Genomic DNA, 19,583 nt, shown 5'->3' on the forward strand with positions numbered 1-19,583 from the left:
AATTTGATTTTTCTCCGAGCTTGACTTTTCATTTATAAAATGGTGATAGCACCTACTCTTGAGGTTGCTGCAAGGATTATATAAAATAACATATGTACAATATTCAGTTCAGTTAAGCTTTACATTTAAAGTAGAAGCTCAATAAATCTCAGTTTTTATCCCTTTCTTGGTTGACTTATAGGAAAAGAACTTACAAAATATACCTGTCTTAGTGGCTCAGAGTCTACTGATCAAGGTTATTTGAAGATCTTACTACAGTCTTCCTGATAGAAAGATAAAACTGAACTATGGACTCTCCACTGATCATTCTTTGGAAAAATGCAGCATTTAGATATTTACCAGCTGACACCAGCTAGTCAAAATCTACTAAGCTTCAACTTGGATAATTTTTCTTTGTAATATCTGCCAATGTCTCACCTTCTATTTTATGTTTATTGATTGCCTTACTAAAAAGTACTTCAAATAAAATACAGCTAGTGTTTTCATATTTGATTATCATACTACTTTAGAAACTTTTTTTATTCAGATGAGTCATGATTAGTATTAGGGATGAGCTAAATAAAGACTCTCTTTTGGAATGGATAAAAATCATCACTATTAATTATACAGATTTATACAAAATGTCTTTTAACAATTCTCTTAGATGTAGTTTAGTTATGCAGACATACTTGCACATTGGTATTTGTTTAGTGAAATAGGTTACAGAGGCATTCAGTGCAGAAGGCACTGACCCAAAATACTTTCATATATCTAAAACCACTTTTAATCAGACTTTCATGACCACAAACTGTAGGTGGAATGTCTCAATACAGTATGGTTTCTGTTGTACTCAAACCTCAGAATTTAGCACGTTACAACACTCACCATCAAAGTACATTTCGGCACAAAAATATCATTAAAGCCACTATTTGTGTTTACTTTTAGGTACTCCTCAACATTTGTGCAACCAAATAGGCTGCTGGATAACGCATACTTATTTAATAATACCTGTCAAAAAAGTCAGTGCATATAGCTTCTTTTCATTAAAACTGCAGATTGAAATGATGATAACTGTACTAAAGCATTTAAGAAAATATCTTCAAAGTCTACTCTTAATTGTGCTAAATTTAATTCTGTATTATGTTCATATTCTTCATAGCATACTCAAAATGTATTTTATAATGCTTTTTCTCATTGTTCACAGTTAGATAAAATTGTTTTTGAGCATTAAGCTTTCTTAAGAGAACTGGGATATTACTCTTCATTTAAAATATGCCACTCAATGACAAAGATTGCAATTCAGAGCTTTTACACTAAAATATAATAATGTATTGTAATGATTACATTTTTCATAACTTGAGAATAGTCTGTAATGGGGACAAGTCCATTTCTACTTCAGTAACATATTCGAACCTTAGGTGACATGGAAAACTGTTTTTACAGTAGTTAGGCAAAGAGATTCTCTTCTCCAGTGTTACATCAATCAAGGTGCACCGAGAAGAGAAAAAACCAATACTGTTTAAGTGGGCACTACAATTTACATTCAGTTTTCAAAATCAAAGAGACTTCACATGTAACATACGTATGGAAAGCAAGACGACTCTGTAAACATTGAGCATTTTATGTTTCTTTCTCTTTACCTCTTGAAACGGCCCCAAATGTAATAATGATGATGTTTTATTAAGACATTTCAGTATTAAGTTGTTTATTAGCCTCGGGTTTTAAATTCTAGCATAAGGGCAGGGATCACACATCTCATGCTGCCAATTACTCTAGAACTTATTAGGTATGAATCAGGGCTTGGAATTAGAATTTTAAATTGAGAAAAGGCACATTCATTAATTATAGAACTTTTGACAAACCTTTATTATGAGACTTATTCTAATATTACAGAGTTGACTGGGTGTCTGAGTTTGCTTCTCCCTGAAGACACCATGTCTGGCCTCACAAAGACTGACCAATAGATAATCAATGAATGGAGTTTCAAATGGTGTTTTAAACTCTGAATGTCTTAATAAAATTTTCCACTAAAAGTAGATACTTTTTAAAACTTGTGTTTTTAATATATTATTTTTTCCTGAAGTAAGAAAAAATAATTTAAAAAGCTCAGAAAAAAAGTGGACTTTATTCCTTGCCCTGATGACTCACCATGAAAGACAGACAAGTGTGAAGGTAAAAACTAAATTTTACAATCACAGGAAACAGAAGTAAAGGGGGAGGATCTAAGAGTTCAAATGACTGCATTCAACTGAGCAAAAATTTATTGAACTTTCTAATGAGTTCAGATTTTTAAAGAACATATATTTGGCAAAGCATTTGATGAAATCCTCATCACAATATTATAGATTTGAGGTTAGCTGGTAGCAATTTAGATGATTTAAATATGAATTAACTAACCAGTGTTAAGTTTAAAGACAGTCTCTTGCAATGGCCCATGGAGTTGAGTAACTTTCCTGTCCGAGGCACCATTTTTATCATTGGTGTAGAGGAAGATGTAGCTGCCTTGTTTATCAAATCTGCATACAAGACAAGTCTGGGTAATAATCCAATACATGGAAGAGTCTCTATCCATATATAGCTTCCTCTACATATTGGAAAGCTGGGTCACAAATAAGATAACAGAGATAATGTTAAAGACTTCATTTGTATTTAAAAAAGAATTATGTAATCTCAGGTTGGAGGAAAACTAACGTGATAGCTGATTATAGGAAAAGGTTCTAAAGTTATAGTGTTTCACAGTGGGAATTAATTATCCTAATGATCTCTTTGTTAGTCGGCACCAACTAATCTTTGGTACTATATTCAGCTCTGAGAATTTTAAGAAGACATTGACGATACCGACAAAATTAGAGCATCTATAGGATGGCAAACAAGTTGATGTATGGTCTGAGAATAATTTTGCAGGAGAAATCATTGAGGGAATTTGGAATGTTAAGCCAGAAATGCCAAGCACTGTCCAAGATCTGCAGACTTCGTGGCCATGTGAAGAGGCAGATGAGTTACTCTGTTTTATTCTATAGAGTGGGGTTAGCAAGCAGTGCTGAAAATCATAGAGGTTCAAAACAAAAGGGAAATCTAGTGATGAGAACTGTCCAACAGCGGACCTAGCCTCATGAAGTTAAGAAGCAATTCTTTCCTCAATATGTTCAAGTAGGGCTGCGTATCAAGGAAGGTGTAGAAGGCGTTCCTGAATTAAACAAGAAGCTGGACTAGAGATCTTTAAAATATTTATTCCAAATTTTAGATGTTCAGATTCTATGCCTAGGTAGCACAGACCTTCGGGTGAAGGGGAAGTTTAGAGTGAATGAAATACGATTTCCAACAAGAATCTATTTCTGCAATTTCATTTTGTAGAATGCTTTATATTTTGGTTACTCAATCCCGTCAATATATTACCATAACCACTTCTAATTTTCATATTCCAAGAAATAAAACTAGATCACTTTCTTTTTGCAGTTAGAAGAGATATAAAAAAGACTCTAAAGAACTGGAGTGGACAGTATTATGTATAGCACAGAAAAACAACTGTCCAGATTGATAAAATGACAAATTCACATTGTTAAAATATTTTGAAAGAAGCAGTATCTATACATTGTTACTGAGGCTCTGTGGTGTGGAAGCAAAAACATGGGAACTGAAAATCAAGTCTAAGCTCTGCCATGTACGATCTGTGTGCCCTTGGCCTTGGGTAAATTGTTTAACTTATCAGTCCCCTGGTATCCTCATCTGTAAAATGAAGGTAATAATAGGCATCCTACAGAGTAATGATGAGAGTTAAACTAAGGAACACACAAGTGTCAGTGACTTGTTGACTGTGAAACATGGTACAGGTAGGTAGTGTTTTTTCCTGAAATGTGAGGCTCAGTCACTTCTTATTATATACTGTAAAAGACTGCTCTCCTAAGATCTGCTAGCTTGTTTCACCGTTATCATGTTTAAGAGTTTCTCTCTCAACTAAACCTCAAGGTTCACTTGAAGGCTGGAACATCTCCCGTTTGCTCTTGTAAACTGAAGTCCCAGGACAATGCTTGGCTCAATATTTGTTGAATGAATAAATGGATAGATGGATGGAATAATTATTCATTTTTTTTTGTAATTCAAAATGAATCTCTATGCAAGCTCAAACTATGTTAACAGGAAATTTGCCACTAAGGGAGAAAATTTCACATAGTTATTTTTCTTTCTTTTTGTCACATTAACTTACAGTTTACTCTAAGTATGTTTTTAAACATACATTTGGTAAAAATGAATAGGAGAAAAACTGGACTGGGTCAGATCTTGTGTGGGGGCTTATTGGTGAAATTGGAGCATATATCTTTTATAATTGTTTTTAGATAAGAGTGTTGACTTTGGTGACTTTTTTCTAAGAAGTTCAAAGACTTTATAAGCTATCTTGCTACATCTGACAGCATCTCTTTGAAGTTATTATTTGGCACAGTTTATCATCCCCATTTCTCAGATGATACTGCAAACAAAGGCATGAATTGCCTTATTCCAGGGTCACAAAACTAGTCCTTGATGAGCCAGAAATAGAGCCCTCTTCACACAACATCCATCTTTCTTCCCATTAGTCGGCGTTCCTCCCCTCTTTTAGATAACTGTGCATTTTAGGGGCTGAAAGTCAGCACAACATGGACCTTGACAGCCACTCATCAAGCATTGTATAAGTACTCCAAGAACTGGCAGCAATTCTGAGGAGGAGAAGAAGCAAAGGAGTGGCACAACTTATTAATTAGTATAAGGATAGCTTTCTAGGCTAAAGTAAAAAAAACAAACAGACTAAAATACGGACACCGAGAAGCTGGTTTCTAGGTTCTGACAATAAACCAAAGCTCCTTTTGTGTGGATTCCACAGTCACCTCTGTGCTCAGACCTCCAGACTGGATCGCTAAAGCCAGTGAGAACCACGTGCATGCGCTAGCGGGCACACACTCGTTCTATATTTATGGATGTTTATTTAAATTTCACAAAATGAGAAGCATTTTGGTTGGTAGCAAATACAAGCCTGTTTACAGCCGGAATAAAAGAGGTGGGTCTCTGATTTACTCACAGTCAATGTAAATAACAAGTTCTAAAACAGAGGACAAGTCCTGTGTCATTTCCTACAGGGCAGGGAAATTAGACAGATGACTGGGTAACAGAAAGGGCATTTAATAATGAGTCTCCACGCCACACGCAGGCCTCTGTTCACCCTCCCAATCCTGGCTCCATTCATAAAGTCACCTCAGGAGAACTTGCCTGCCACATTTTAACGGTGGGAGTCCTTGCACCTTATAGGCAAGGATAAATGAAAGGAAAAAGGCCTTCGGAAACAGCAGCTATTCACGTTTATGAGAATAACAGAGACCTAACTCTAAATGACTTCAGCTGTATTAGCAAGGGGAGCAAGGGTGACTTTATATATGGATATCCAGTGTTTCTTCCCACCAATCAGAATTTTTCGTCCTGATCTTAATTGAACTGCTCAATGAGTGGAGAACGTTTTACTCATTTCAACTCATAAAGTAACAGTAGTTTCATAGTTTGGGACTAATAAACCTAGCTACTTCTATTTTCAGACCTTTGAGGTTTTGTTTTTTTTTCAAAGAGAGTCACGATGAATACAACTGTCACCTTACGAAAATATTTTAGATCCACCCCTCCTCACCCACAGCCTAGAGAATCTCTCTCCGCTTCCAGTTAAGGAAATGGAGTGACTAATGAGGAATGAGATGGGCAGTTGGCGGATACAATGCGCTCTCTAATCCAGAGAGCATCTAGGTCTTCCTCTGTGTTTAAAGGGTTAGCGATGGAGTCAAGAGTCTGCCACGACAATCTTTAATTGAAAAAAAAAAAAGGGAAATGCCCTCTTAAATGCTCTTTTTCTTCCCCTGGCTTGTTCCTGACAGTAAGTAATGGTGCGACTGTTCTAAAGTCTTCCTCTTCAATTTTATTTTGTTTAATTCAGTCTGTCATTAGAAAGGCTTGCGAGCTTTAGGCCTGATGATTACTTTCGGTGGGAGGAAGTAGGGCCACTGCAGACTTGTGTTCTAGACAAGCGCTCCTTTATACAATGACGGGGCCTGCCACCATAAATGAAAGGCTCTTTAAAGAGCAGAGAGGGACTCTTTCAAGCAGACTGCTACCATGTGCTTGTAACCCTCCAGCATAACTTGCGAGGATGAGACAGCAGTGTGTTCTGCTGCAAAGAGGACTATTGTCCTCGTTAGCCTCCAGCAAATTGAGCCCCGTTTCGCTGCAATGCAGTAGGATTTCCAAAGGGTTGCAGGCAATCCTTCCTAAAATTCTGAACGTCATAAAAGGATTAAAATAGGGGGGCTCAGCATATGGAATTTAGAACTCTACCAACCCCCTCACCCTAAGTCAACACCCCAGCTCTCAGAACGGGCCTTTAAATCTTGTGCCTTGCATGCTATTTTGAGGAAATGTAATAAAAGCATGGGTTAAACTTGAGTATCTATTAGCAAATTCAGAGTCTGAGTTTTAAAACTTGTCATGGCTGATTTCTGATATATTTATAAACACGAGGACAAGGAAGATGATAAGTTATAATGATTACATTTAGGATTTAAAAGATTTCATTGTGGTCCACTTTCAAGCTTAAGAATGTTTTGGATTTTAAAAAGAGGAGACTAGATATAACGCAGTATGTTTTACGTTTTTTAATACATGCTGTTGAGGTCTGCTTGGTTTCTTAAGAGGCTGATTTACATTCTAAATTCAATCTGCAGATGCAGTCATGAGACAAATACTTATTTCTCTTTATCTTGTATACATGAAATATATCATTTGAATCTGAAAAGAATCAAATAAACCAGATTAATATTTTGGGGTCAAAAACATGTTTACTAGTTTAACAAAGCCAGAATGTACCTAAGGTAAAGGTCAAACACTACTTCATTCCCTGCTGAGCAAATGCTCAGGAAGCACATTTGTCTATGTTTCCTGTCATAACAGGAAGAGTGTAACTTCTTCCTTTCCACAATGGCTTCAGTTTTACCTCCCAACTCCAATATTTTCTCCCTCAGGGCCTTCCAAATCAATCCTTGCAAGACAGAAGGCAGGAGGCTGTCTTCCTTGCAGTTTCCAAACAGTTACATTTGTTGAAATGTTATTTAAATGTTAGTGATTTCTTAAGCTAAGCTGTTCCAACTTAAAATTAAAAGTCAAATATCCAAACATTTAGAGCGGTTCTCTTATTCCTATTAGCGGTCCAACATATTTCAAAAGAAACACAAATACATATTCCATATTATGGAATTTCATTTACTTTAACTATGTTGTTATTTTTTTCGCCCCCCCTCCGAACAAAGTTATTATTCTCGGTGGGGGCGGGGGTTCCACCTGTCTTCAATAAGACTATCTGGGGTGTAAGCTTTAAAACTACTTTTACTATAATAATTTTCGAAGGAGCTCATTTTAAATGAATAAATTACAATCTTAAAGGAAGTCTAGACTGCAAAGTACAAGGCTTTTGAAACAATTAGCAACATGTTCTTTAATCTACAGCTTGGAAGAAACTTCTTGGTTTATGATGTATATACGGTCTATTTATAATGTTAATATTTTTAGTGCTGGTTTCTCAGTAATACAATGTCATAGAAAGTTTGTGCATTTGCCGAGCACAGGGCATTTGCAGCACGCAGAACGATGTGTGCATGCACTCAGAGGTGGAAGGGGCCATTCGGTGCCAACTTGCTACCCAAAGGGTGGGAGACACGAGAAATACAAGCATTGAAATTTTTCTAAATTACAGCTTTAAATGGAAATTGTATGAGATACACAAATTAGAACTGAAACAACGAAAGTGTCGAAGCCTTCAAGTTCAGAGCTTCGTTCTTAAATCCAGAGACAGAATTCAAGAGTAGACAGTTACCCTTTTCCATATGAACATTTTGGGCTCTCTTGGACTTCTCACTAAAGCAAAAACTAATGGTTACATGGCAGTTCAGATAATACCTTTTTGGCAATAAAGAAACAGATCTAGCTATAGAAGTGTAAAATGCCCCACACTACATGGAATGTACAGAAAATGTGCTGTGTACTATCTCTGTGATTCGTCTACAGAGCTGGGCGATCATTGGTGAATTGTTTTCAAACTGACAGGAACAGAACAGAAAGGAATGGCTTGATGTCACAGCTGCTAAACATACATCTGAGCTCTTTGGTTAGACTTTCTTTGATTTGGAATCTTGCAGAAGTAGTTTGTCACTTTGCCCTTCTGGCTTTCTTTTTCAGTCTCTCACCAGTTAATTTCAACTCTGTAATAAAAACTTTTCCTCTTGGTGATTTTATGAATAACAAAAGAGTGATTTCATTTATATGCATAGGCAACCTCTGAGCAGGCATGCACAGGCTGCATCAAAATACCTTGCAATAGAATTCTGAGGTGCACTGCTGTGTCCTAATGCATTGCCATGATATATCCCACTTTTATTTATTGATTCATTTTATAAAATTAGTTTAGTGAAAAAATTTAATATGAATTTAGCAGTGAGCTGTTAAATGGTATTGAGGGAAAAGTGGTATCATCATCACCATCATGAGTTATTTCCAGGTTTATTCTGGATTTGGAAATTTTAAAAAACCCAACACTTTGGCACTGATTGAACTTTTTAATCACTTAATTTGAAAAAAACGTTCCAGATATTCATTGTCTAACATGGATAATGCTTCTATTGTATTTAAAGCATAGTTTCCTCTCAAATAATTTGTATTTGCTTGACATGCATATAAGCAACTGATAGGTCTGGAAGTTCTGTTTGTGAAGATGACAGAAGAAAAGTGTGCTTGGATGACTGTCTTCTAACTCTTGGCTTAGAATTTATCAAAAAAATATTTTCTTGAAGCAATTTATTTATAGTTCTATGTTATCCAATTCCTCACATTTAAAGATTGAATCTGTCTCAACTTCAATAAATTTTATACTAGGTTAGTAGGCTGCAACTCTCAAGTTTAGCACCATAATTAGCCGTTTTATTCCCTGATATTCTGGATTTTACCTTGAAGGAACATTAAAGTAAAAATTCCATTGAAAATTTTAGTTAAAATTCGAAGAACCTAAAATAGAGAAAAACTAGGAAAATTAAGGAGTAAAACTTTGTTTTTTAAAAAAGAGTCATTTGAGAAAATCAATGTACCTCTTTTTTTTTTTTTTCAGTTTAGTTAGAAAATATCAGGTTTAAAAATCTCAGTACGTAGAAACTATCAGAGACTGCACCTACACTGAACATATTTCTCTAGTTTTTTTTTTTTTTTCCTGAGCCCACTTAAAATCACCATAAGTCATGTAAGGAAACTGGAGATAGGGACCTAAGAAAAGGGAAAAAGTTACAAAATGTAACAGCTATGACTAATCCCCTTTAGTCATAAGGGGATTCTCCTATTCTATTAGCAGGAGAATGTTGCTAATTGTCTTTAATTTGTGCTCCAGATACTGCACTGATAATTACATGAAATTTTGTTTGCTGGCAAAAACTGTTAGTGTGCCAGGTCTGATGGAAGAAAAGAATTTAAGCCATTTAATAATCTTTATGCTTTAACTTACTATATTAGGTCGTAACTGGGTTCTTTGGCAAATATTTCTCTCTGGTAGTTACTCAAATATGTAAATATCTTTTTTAGAACAAGTCACACAAATAAATTTGGGTGTGTCTCTCCTATCCTCTCAAAGTGGAAAAGCTGAAATTTTAAAATACAAACACATTAAGTAAACAGGTTTAGGTTAAGCATGCCTGATTTTCATATATCTTTTTTCTTGATGTAACAGATATAACAGATTTCTAAGTATATTCTGTTTGCAGGAAGAGTCATATGAGGACAAAACTCATTTAAAAATCTGGCTGTTTCAGAAGCACATAACAACTGGTACCATATGAAGGAGGCTAAGATTATTGCCTAATTGATGAAGGTAACTCATAGGTAAGAACAAAAAATGCAGGTGGAGAGACTTGAAATTGTAGTGTGACAATAAGCTGCAAGCTAGAAATGATAAAAATGGTGACAAACAGTTCAGAATAATTTGGTCAGGAACATATATTTGAAAGTAAGTCCCACAAGCATAAGAAATTGGGAAATTACTTCTCCCCATCCTTGGCATGAGCCCTGCCCTGCAAATGTTCTGTGTGATTTTTCTTCCTGTTCACTAGCCATCCTCTGCCATCCTGGCTCTCGCTTAGAAATGATTCTCTTGCCCCATGTTAGCTTCCACAGGCTCCTCTGTGCCCCAACTCTACTGTTTCGGGCTCCCCTGCTGGCACAGTGGTGAAAGAATCTGCCTGTCCGTGCGGGAGAAGCAAGAGCCTCGGGTTTGATCCCTGGGTTGCAAAGGACCAACCCAGGCTAGTGGCCATGCCCGGAAAATCCCATGGACAGAGGAGCTTGGCGGGCTACAGTCCATGGGGGTCAGAGTCGTGCATGTGTCTGCTCCACTTTTCCTTGCATCTCCCTGATACCCTTTCGAGCAGGTAACACCCGCTTGAAATGAAGGTTCAGGTACCCTTCTTTAGGGTGCGACACAGCACAGGAGTTGTTTGAACATAAATCACATCAACTATAATAACAAATGGCTCAAAGACCTCGAGTCTTAACAGGAATAACTAATAGGTAAATTTCTCGGGCACTCATTGCATGCTAGGTGCTTTACATTTATCCTCCATTTAATCATCTCAATGACCCAATGAAGCAGGTACTATTTTTCAATCTTCCCCTCTACTGATGAGGGAAGCGAGGATCAGAGGGGTCAAGTCACTTGCTGGAGGGTCACACAGCTAGTAGCAGGCAGAACTCAGGCCAGAACAAGGTTTGTGTGTCTTTAAAAAGATGCTCTTCACCATGATATGCTGGACGTGGGATGATGTCTGTAATGGGGGAAAGTAATGACATAAAACTACGCTCTAAGCCATTCTTACACAGAATGCAGCATGACGTAACTGAAAAATAGCTTACTTTGTTTTTGAATCTGAAAGATTTGGGCTCAAATCTTGGCCACCTCTCAGTGTTAACTCTCTGACTTCAAACCTCTGCAAGATCTGGGCCCTGCCTAGCATCTAAACCTTTTCTCTCGTCTCTCTGAAGTTACACACAGGAGGCTCAAGTAAGTTTCTTGGGGCATTCCTTCTTCCACTCCTCAGCCAGCTCTTCCCTTTCTCAAGGAGCTCTGCAAACACTGTTCCCTCTGGAATGCCGTCTCCTGCCGAACTCTGAAACATCTCTTTGCTCCCATCTTTCAGCGTTTCCTCAGGGAAGCCTTTCTCCCACCCCCAATCTAAATAAAGCACCTCCTGTTATTCTTTCATAGCATGTGGGTAGTTTCATTCATAACACATGTGAACCAAATTTTTGTTATATATTTGCATATCTCACGTTTGGTTCATCCGACGAGGCCCACAGGCCAATCCTGCCTGCCTCCCGTTTTTGCCAGTAAAGTTTTATTCAAACACAGACACGTTAAAATTCGTGTATGTGTTGTTCTTTGTCGCTTTTACTCCAAGGGTAGAACTGAGCATCTGAGACAGAGATCGTAAGGTTCACAAGGTCAAAAATATTTGCTATCCGGCCCTTTACAGAACCAGGCTGCTGACTTCTACAGCAGACAAGAAGCTGAGTAAAACTCAATTGGCTTATTGCTGAGCACTTCGTGTTAGGCAGGTTGCAAGCAAATGATATTTGCTGACTTAATAAATAAATGAATTATTCAGCTATAAATGGAATTAATGAGGATTAAATGGAATAATAAATATGTAGTTCTTGGTACACATAGCTACTTTCAAATTATTTGAAAACTTCTGGGAGACAAATTGACAATTCATGATTTTATTTTTATATAGTAGCTTAAGAAATCACCTTGTTTAGGTTAGAGATTGAGAAATAAGTGCTTTTCATAAACTTGGAGACTCTGGAAAATTTTTTAAAAAACAAGCTGTTACTTTTTCCCTCCCCTAAACTATTTTATGTATATAATCAGAGTTCTTGATTTTTGGCTGTTGCCTACTGCCATAATGAAAAATAAAGTAAGGGCAAAATTCAATTTAAACAGTCGGCCGCTCTGTTTTCCCACAGTTTTATTTCTTAATGATATACAACTTATCACATCAGCTCTGTAATATTTCATTTCACACTTTAAGTCAGTATTTCTTATTCTGTAAAAACACACCCTGTTCTGTATAGCCAAATAAACACCTGCGATGGCAGGGCAGGCTTTTACTGCTTTTGAGAAAAGATGACAGTGAGCTATTGTATGAGGTTCTATTAAGGAGTCTACAGTGGGGGGAAGCTTCCAGAAGGGCAAAGCGGTGAATGCTTTTCTTTTCAACATCTGAACACACACTTTAAAGGGAGCCTAGGTTAGGGGTGTCTCCTCACTTTGGATGACACGCTGTTGCAGATTTGCTGGTGCTGATTATTAGAAGTGACCTACATCTTCTAGGCTCTCTCCCAAATGGCTCTTATGATCACTCTTGCAGTAGATGAGAGGCACGCAGATGACTATTTTTAAGTAAGATGGCTGTTTAAGATTGTCAATAGCCACTTACAATAATCACTGGAATATATATTAAAACATGGAAGTTATCAATTTTACTAATTCTATTTAAGAGTACTGAATCACAGGGCCAACTGAACCCAAGAACTGAAGAAAAGACTGTGGATGTATGTGCTACTGGGCTTAGTCATGTCTGACTCTTTGCCATCCCATGGGCTGCAGTCTACCAGGCTTCTTGACCATGGAATTTTCCAGGCAAGAAGACTGGAGTGGGTTGCCACTTCCTTCTCCAGGGGATCTTCCCAACCCAGGGATCAAGCCCATGTCTCCTTGCATTGCAGACAGATTCCTGACCTCCTGACCCATCAGGGGAGTCCTAAGTAAAGACTACCCAGATCCTACATTCTATAGAATAAAACCAAGGAATTTGTCTTCAGGATTAAAAAAGATAAGACTAACTAAACTGAATTTAAGTAAATTTTATTCTCTTAAAAGTTATTATGAATTCTAACATGGGTGAGAGTGACAGAAATTGTAGATGCAGCTATATTTAAATTATGAAGAAACATTCACTTGTAGCTCAAAAGTTAGTGTTAACGTTCTTGCGTGCTTATATGAGCTTCATATTTCTTTATAAAGCATAATGAAAGCTCATGACTTCAACCTGCAAAAACTTTCTTTTGTCTTTGTAAGCAAAAAGAAGATACAATAAATTTCATGAACCCCCATATTACCTGGTATTATTAATAAAGTGTAGATGCTAATTCATATATATTTTTGACTGCACCCCAAATAGGTGCTAGCCCAAACAGTAAGGTCTAAATAGTTAGTGGTATATGATGTTCAATATTTCAGTCTTAATTTCAATTTCAAGCTATAAATCAATTAAAAATACTGTGGGTTTTTTTTTATATTGACAGAATTATTGCTTTTTGGCTTGACCCATAGCAATAAACAATGTTTAGGAAAACACTGAAGGAATCTATCATAAATCTTAGCATTATTCATCTTTTAGCTCAATTTTCGCCAAAAATAGTTCAAGTCATATGTACCTTAAACACAGTAATTTAAAGGAGTATAAACCTGAAAATCTCAAGTTTCTTTATCACTTAATGGCATACTGGCTTTGATGGCATAAATAACAACTTGCATTCATTATAATTTACACACATAGCAATAAAAAGTTTTAAAGCACAAATAAGTTCTAGTCTCACTTGTAGGTCCAATAAGACAGAAAGGCACAGTAGGGAAGAAAGAACATTTTTATGTGGGGGAAATGAGCCTGGCAGGGCTTCCCCAAGGCTGTGCTCTTAGCCTTCAATGGGCAACAAGCAAGACACTCTCCTCCACCAGGGTCAAGGAACGTCTGCTCTGTAGGTTCCATTATCCATTGCAACGGTCGTAATCTGGTAGTACTGTCTCTTAGAACTGGTATCGGTTAATGGTTGGATCCATCCTAATGCTAATTTAACATTAACAAACCACCCAACTATTCTTTTTTTGAAGAAAAACAACAAATTTATTAATATTTCTGTATTCACAGGGGGCTTCCCTGGTGGCACAAACAGTAAAGAATCTGCCTGAAATGCAGGAGACCCAGGTTCTATCCCTGGGTCAGGAAGATCCCCTGGAGAAGGGAATGGCTACCCACTCCAGTGTTCTTGCCTGAATTCCATGGACAGAGGAGCCTGGCGGGCTATAGTCAACGGGGTTGCAAAGAGTCGGACATGACTGAGCAACTGACATATACACTGATACTAATTCACAAGGTCTCACAGAAAAGAAATGAAACCCAAAGACGCAGTTAGACACTGGAACTTTTATGCTCTTTTTAACAAAGGAAAGATGGTTTGAGCTTCAAGGGATGATAAATCATGGGGAAGCGATTAGGAGATCCATGGGAAACCAATGGAAAACAAGGGTCACTTTAGTAAAAGCTTTTTAAATGCAGCTCCAGCTTGGCCACAGAGCTCACCTTACTTCACCTAACTAAATCTGCTCTCCCCAAGTGTGAAGAAAAATAGAGTCAAATCACAAATATTCATAATATACAAGTCTTTGCTGAATAGAGCACTTGGATGCATAAAGTCTTTAGAATAGATTAACTGTATCATAAGGTATCACAGGAGTTCTAAAAGCAAATTGTAACATCAGGTGCCTCTAGGTTTATAAAACTCAAGGGTTTAAAGGAAATGGTATGAACTGATGGTTCTTGCCTGCATGTTTGAAGGCGCTAATGTTTTGTGGGGATATCTTCTTTGTTGTTGTTAGCACAATGTTAAATATTTTGAATGTATTTCAAAGTCTCTTTCACTGTGAACAGAATGAAAACTATTTTTATACAGGATATTTAGCCCATATTACAAACCTTTAGGTGGAGGACCACAAAAGGCCTCATTTCCACAAATCAAAGAATATCTTTATTTGATGATGCATGCAGTAGAGCAATATTATGCTTATTAACTCAATTATTAAGCTATTTATGTTACACTAATGCAGCTCCCATTTAAAATTAATGTTGAAGTAAAAGGTGAATAATCATGAATGTGTAAAGTATATGTTTTACCCACAGGATGAAATTAACCCTGTACATATAAGAGAATATTAGCACTTAGATCACATTTAACTCACTAAATCTTTTCTTAATGGATAAGCTCAAAATGCTTTCAATACCCTTAACATATCTGGGGGGGGGGAGGAATGTAATAAACAGTCCATGTAAATAATAATACCAAAAAAGTTTACCCCACTCACCTGTCTGTTACGTTCATCCATAATCCTCGTAATCTGAATCTTTTTTCTCCCCATAGTCCCCGTTTTTCTTCTCTCTCTCGTCCCTGAAATTATGTATTTTTTCCTTCCTTTTCTTTCTCTTTCCTGCTTCCTCCAAACAAATCTCCTTCTTCAGCACTTGCACTGCTCAGTTCCCAAATTCCTGCATTCGTTCCTGCTGAACAAAAAATAAAAATTAAGCACTATTTTAACAGCAAGCCACTTTCATAAGAACTATCACTTTCTATTTTTTTTTTTAATTCTGTGGAACTAAACAAATCAAATGAACAGAAAATAAATATTTATTAAAAGTACAAGATATATCGCATGGAGGAGCATATCAAGTAGAAATGGTTTGTTTTTATAATTAAAACACTCTTGTAAGTAATTTAACAAGTCATTTAAATGATGAAAACTATGCTTTAAAGCCCAACACTTGAAATATATCTTTTGCAAAGAATTTCTTAGTATTTTTTAATGAAATTAGGTGACTATTTTTACCCTTGTTATGAAAAATTACCTAAATCAGAGAGTTAATGAACCTTTATGTACCTGTGTATGCTAAGTAGGGCAGCTAATTCATTTCTGAAGGGAAAACAATCTCATGTTTTGACAGCAGAGGTGATAACGTCCCTCGTTATGCAAATAGGATGGACTATTATGAAAGTGCTATTTGATATATGTAAATGTCAACTAATTTAAATCTAAATCCTTTAATCTTACTTTTAAAAAGTCACTGTTATGGGAACACTGTAAAAATAATGTGGGATATTTAATCTTACATAACAAGCAGCTATCAGCTGTGAGATCTCCTTTTCCTTTTGAAAGCCCTTAGCTATATCTTGAATACAAGAATCAAAAAAGATAATCATTCACAGAAAAGAAAGAAATGGTGCAAAAATTAAGAGTATTATTCCATTTATGACTATAAGCTGTCAATCCTTGAAATTTAAATATTTTAAGAAGACATATCATATCTCTTTGGGTAGTAAGATACAAAATTATAGAATCTTATCATATACTGGATATCTTAGGCCATGAAATAAAATGAGAGAAGTGATCATTGATAATGTAAGATAAATCCAGAGAATCCAGGGTATTAAAAGTATTCTTCTTTGTTTTAAATTATATCTGAAAATATTTGAGTGAAAGTGAATTGCTGTGAAATGTGGAAGTTAACAAAAAGGCATTCCACAAATGGCTTCTTAATTTGCAAGCAACAGCTTCAATCATTTTATCCCTTCTTCCCTCAAAGAGTGCAAATACTTAACATGTTGCTCAGAGGTTCCCTGTTTATTTTAGTTGGTGTCTGACAACCGACCTGATAAATTCCCACATGTATTATGTAACATTAAGCCCATGTCCTGGCTATTTAATAGATTATTTGGCTCCAATTCAAAGTTATTGGAATAGGAATTGGAACTGTTACACACTTGGTCTGATCACATTAGCTGTCTTTTGACTTCTTTAATTTAATTTCTAAATTCTTTATCACCTTGAATAAATTTTTTTTAAGTTTTCTCTGATTATCTAATTGCAGAAGCTATTATGATATAATTAGTTCTGGTGGATTAAGTGCTGCTTAAATACTAAGACTATCCATTCTCTTTTTCCCAATGCCTTCTATGAAACTACAGCTCAGCTCTGCCTCTGAGAATATATAAATATATATGTTGAGTAATTCCATGACCACACAGGGCTCATCAAAATGATTACTCCAGCGGTAATTTTGAATGTTGGAAGTAGTTCAAAGTTTTAGAGTTATATAAATAACACACATTTGGACAGACAGGAAAAAATTAGCTGCAAGATACATTAAAAATTACATTAAAATATGAAAAAAAATAGGAAAAATCTGCAAGGCACAACTGCATATTCACTATTGCCAAACACTGTCCATCTATCTATTTTTAGAGTCAGTCTAAAATATCACTCAACTGGACAACTTTCCTGTGTTTCCTACAGCCTTACCTTAGAAGCAAGCAGCACGATAGAATGGTATTTCCCATGCATGTGCAAGACCCCAAAGAGACAAACAGGTTTCCTCGGTCACAGAAAAGCCAACCCATGAATCCACAGCAAATGCATATGGGACAATTTCCTTTCTTTCATTGAGCTGAGGCCGGTGGCACTATCGGCTTACAGGACTATGCCTGCCTAAGCGCTTATTCACTTTAAGGTGGAAGGTCAGGGTGAACAGATTAGAGAGTGGAACGAGGCGGGGAAGATGACAACCTCTGCGGATCCTGATTTCAAAATACAAACAACCAAACGAGTAGAGAAACATCCCTGGAGAAGAGTCTCCTCGGAAGGACAGAATTCCTGATGAATCAAACTTAGAAGAGTTCTTCCATCTCACCACCCAATATTTCACAACTTTGAAACAAGGGACAGTTCTTAAAAAGAGCAGAGCAAGGATTTTTTTTTTTTTTTAATTCTTAAAACACAATGGGACATATTTTGCCAGAAAGAAATGGTTTGTATCAATATGTATAAATATATAAAATAACTGATTAAAAATGACATTAGATATATTCTGTGAAATATACAATATAAAGAGAATGCAAGGTTAAATTTTAATAGCATTCAAATATCTTACTTCCCATAAAAAATGAATATGTCTTGAAGGGTGCTGCCTTTGGAACATTTCTGAAATGCAAAATTTGATATGACTAAGTACATATGCAGAAGAAGATGTGGTGATGATGAGATTGTTTTCATGAAGCAAAATGTGCTTTGGACTATTCGGCTTAAAGATTATTTGATTATGGGTCACCATGTTTCAAGGTTGTCAGTAAAAATTCAAAGAGTTAGGAAGGTCAACAACAGCTCAGTAGCTATTTTCTTAGCATAGCTATTTTTTCAACATGATTTTTACACAAAAATTATACTGCAAAGTTGGTTTCAAGAATTAGTTTGTAAAAGGCCTAGAGAGGTTGAAAAAGAGATGACATAACCTCATTAATCTGAAAAATTGCTTTGTATGTATATGAAGAAAAGGATCTAACAGCTAAACTACATGTAGTAGTATTCGAGTTACAATGAGAACTTTCATTATGTACAATCAACCATAAGCTTAAAATAATTCCAGCAGCCTTGCCGCTACTTCTTTCCACATAAAAGAAGAATTCTTGGAAAATGACAGAGCTACAGAGAAACAATCAGTAATTAAAAAAAAAACACAACAACAACAGTCTACCATAGTTACACTCTATAGAGCTACAGTCCTCTGCATTTTTTTTTTCTTTTTGCCAACCTAAATATAAGAAAAATAAAATCAGGCTGCTTACTAAAAAAAAGGGGAACTTCATTATGGCAGGCTTCTGTTCACTTTGAGTTTGGCATAAGCAGGCAGATGAAGGCAAAGAGGTTTGAGACCCAGGGAGAGGCGGATTTCTTGCGGACAGATGCTAAAGCTCCTTCTCCCACCCGGGGCCCTCTCATTTACAAACCAGCTCCCCTGAGTGACACACGCCTCCTGCCCCTTCCCCCTCTTTCTTGCTCTCTTCCTCTCTCCCTCCCTCCCACAAATCCCTCCCAGTAACACAGAAGAATCTTGACAGAATGGCAGGAAACACGCACAGGCTGGTCAGGGAAGGATATGATGTCAGCAACCACGAACAATAAAAGGTGTAAAGGTGCTTCCTTCCCTAAACTGTTCCAGAAGTGTAAAATGGGAACCGAAACTCTTCACTTCCTTCTCTGAGCGGAGCTGTCTGAGGGCGCCGGGCTGCACACCCCACACAGCGAGGCCTTTGGGAGGTTCAGAGAAGGGCCAAGCAGAGAGTCCAGACACGGGACGACACTTCTGACTCCTATTCTTAAGACACCTGAGGGAAAAAAGAATCCATTTCAGCTCTACCTTAGTATTCTGTCTGACTGCTAGAAGAAATAAAAATAAGGAAACAAATAAGTTCATTTTGGTGAAGTAGGAGATGCACAGCAATTACCATTTACCACGCCTCACCAAAATCATCTTAACACAGCTCATGCAGCCATATAACCTTAATTCACTCCCTGGAGGCACATGAAGAATTCTATACAGGCGAAGAGCCAAATGGATACATTATTTTAATTTTTTGGTAAAAAATAGAATCATGAAAATTGTGGAAAAAAATCAGTGTTTGTTGGGAAAACACACAGATTACTTCTTTGCCTCCATAATTAAAAAAAAAAAGATATACTGGATGGTGGTGGGGAGAGGAAAGAGATACCTAAGTTATCGACATTTTCAAAGTTTTTAACAAGAATTCAGACTAAGAATCAAAGTAACTAGCATAAACTTTCAGTATATAGTGAAACTATTTATTTTAATCTCATCACTATTAGGTTCTTTCTAACATGGAAATGG

General features: G+C 36.6%; 1 protein-coding gene across 12 annotated transcripts in view; it reads right to left on the reverse strand.

The window, feature by feature from the left end:
* The window catches only part of MEF2C (myocyte enhancer factor 2C), a 174,519-nt gene that overhangs the window by 82,906 nt on the left and 72,030 nt on the right, over window positions 1–19,583 (reverse strand). For 7 of the 12 annotated variants that reach the window (XM_065930522.1, XM_065925755.1, XM_065922222.1 and 4 more), the window contains one exon: window positions 15,215–15,410. In XM_065930522.1, the coding sequence (XP_065786594.1) occupies window positions 15,215–15,268 (54 nt within the window). In that variant the 5' untranslated portion in view covers window positions 15,269–15,410. Of the gene's footprint in view, window positions 1–15,214; window positions 15,411–18,522; window positions 18,653–18,814; window positions 19,063–19,583 lie in introns of those variants that run through there. The other 5 variants (XM_065927052.1, XM_065923110.1, XM_065926594.1 and 2 more) reach the window with 3 other exon arrangements.

The sequence above is a fragment of the Muntiacus reevesi genome, chromosome 1 (genome assembly GCF_963930625.1).
Source record: "Muntiacus reevesi chromosome 1, mMunRee1.1, whole genome shotgun sequence".
Classification (NCBI taxonomy): domain Eukaryota; kingdom Metazoa; phylum Chordata; class Mammalia; order Artiodactyla; family Cervidae; genus Muntiacus; species Muntiacus reevesi.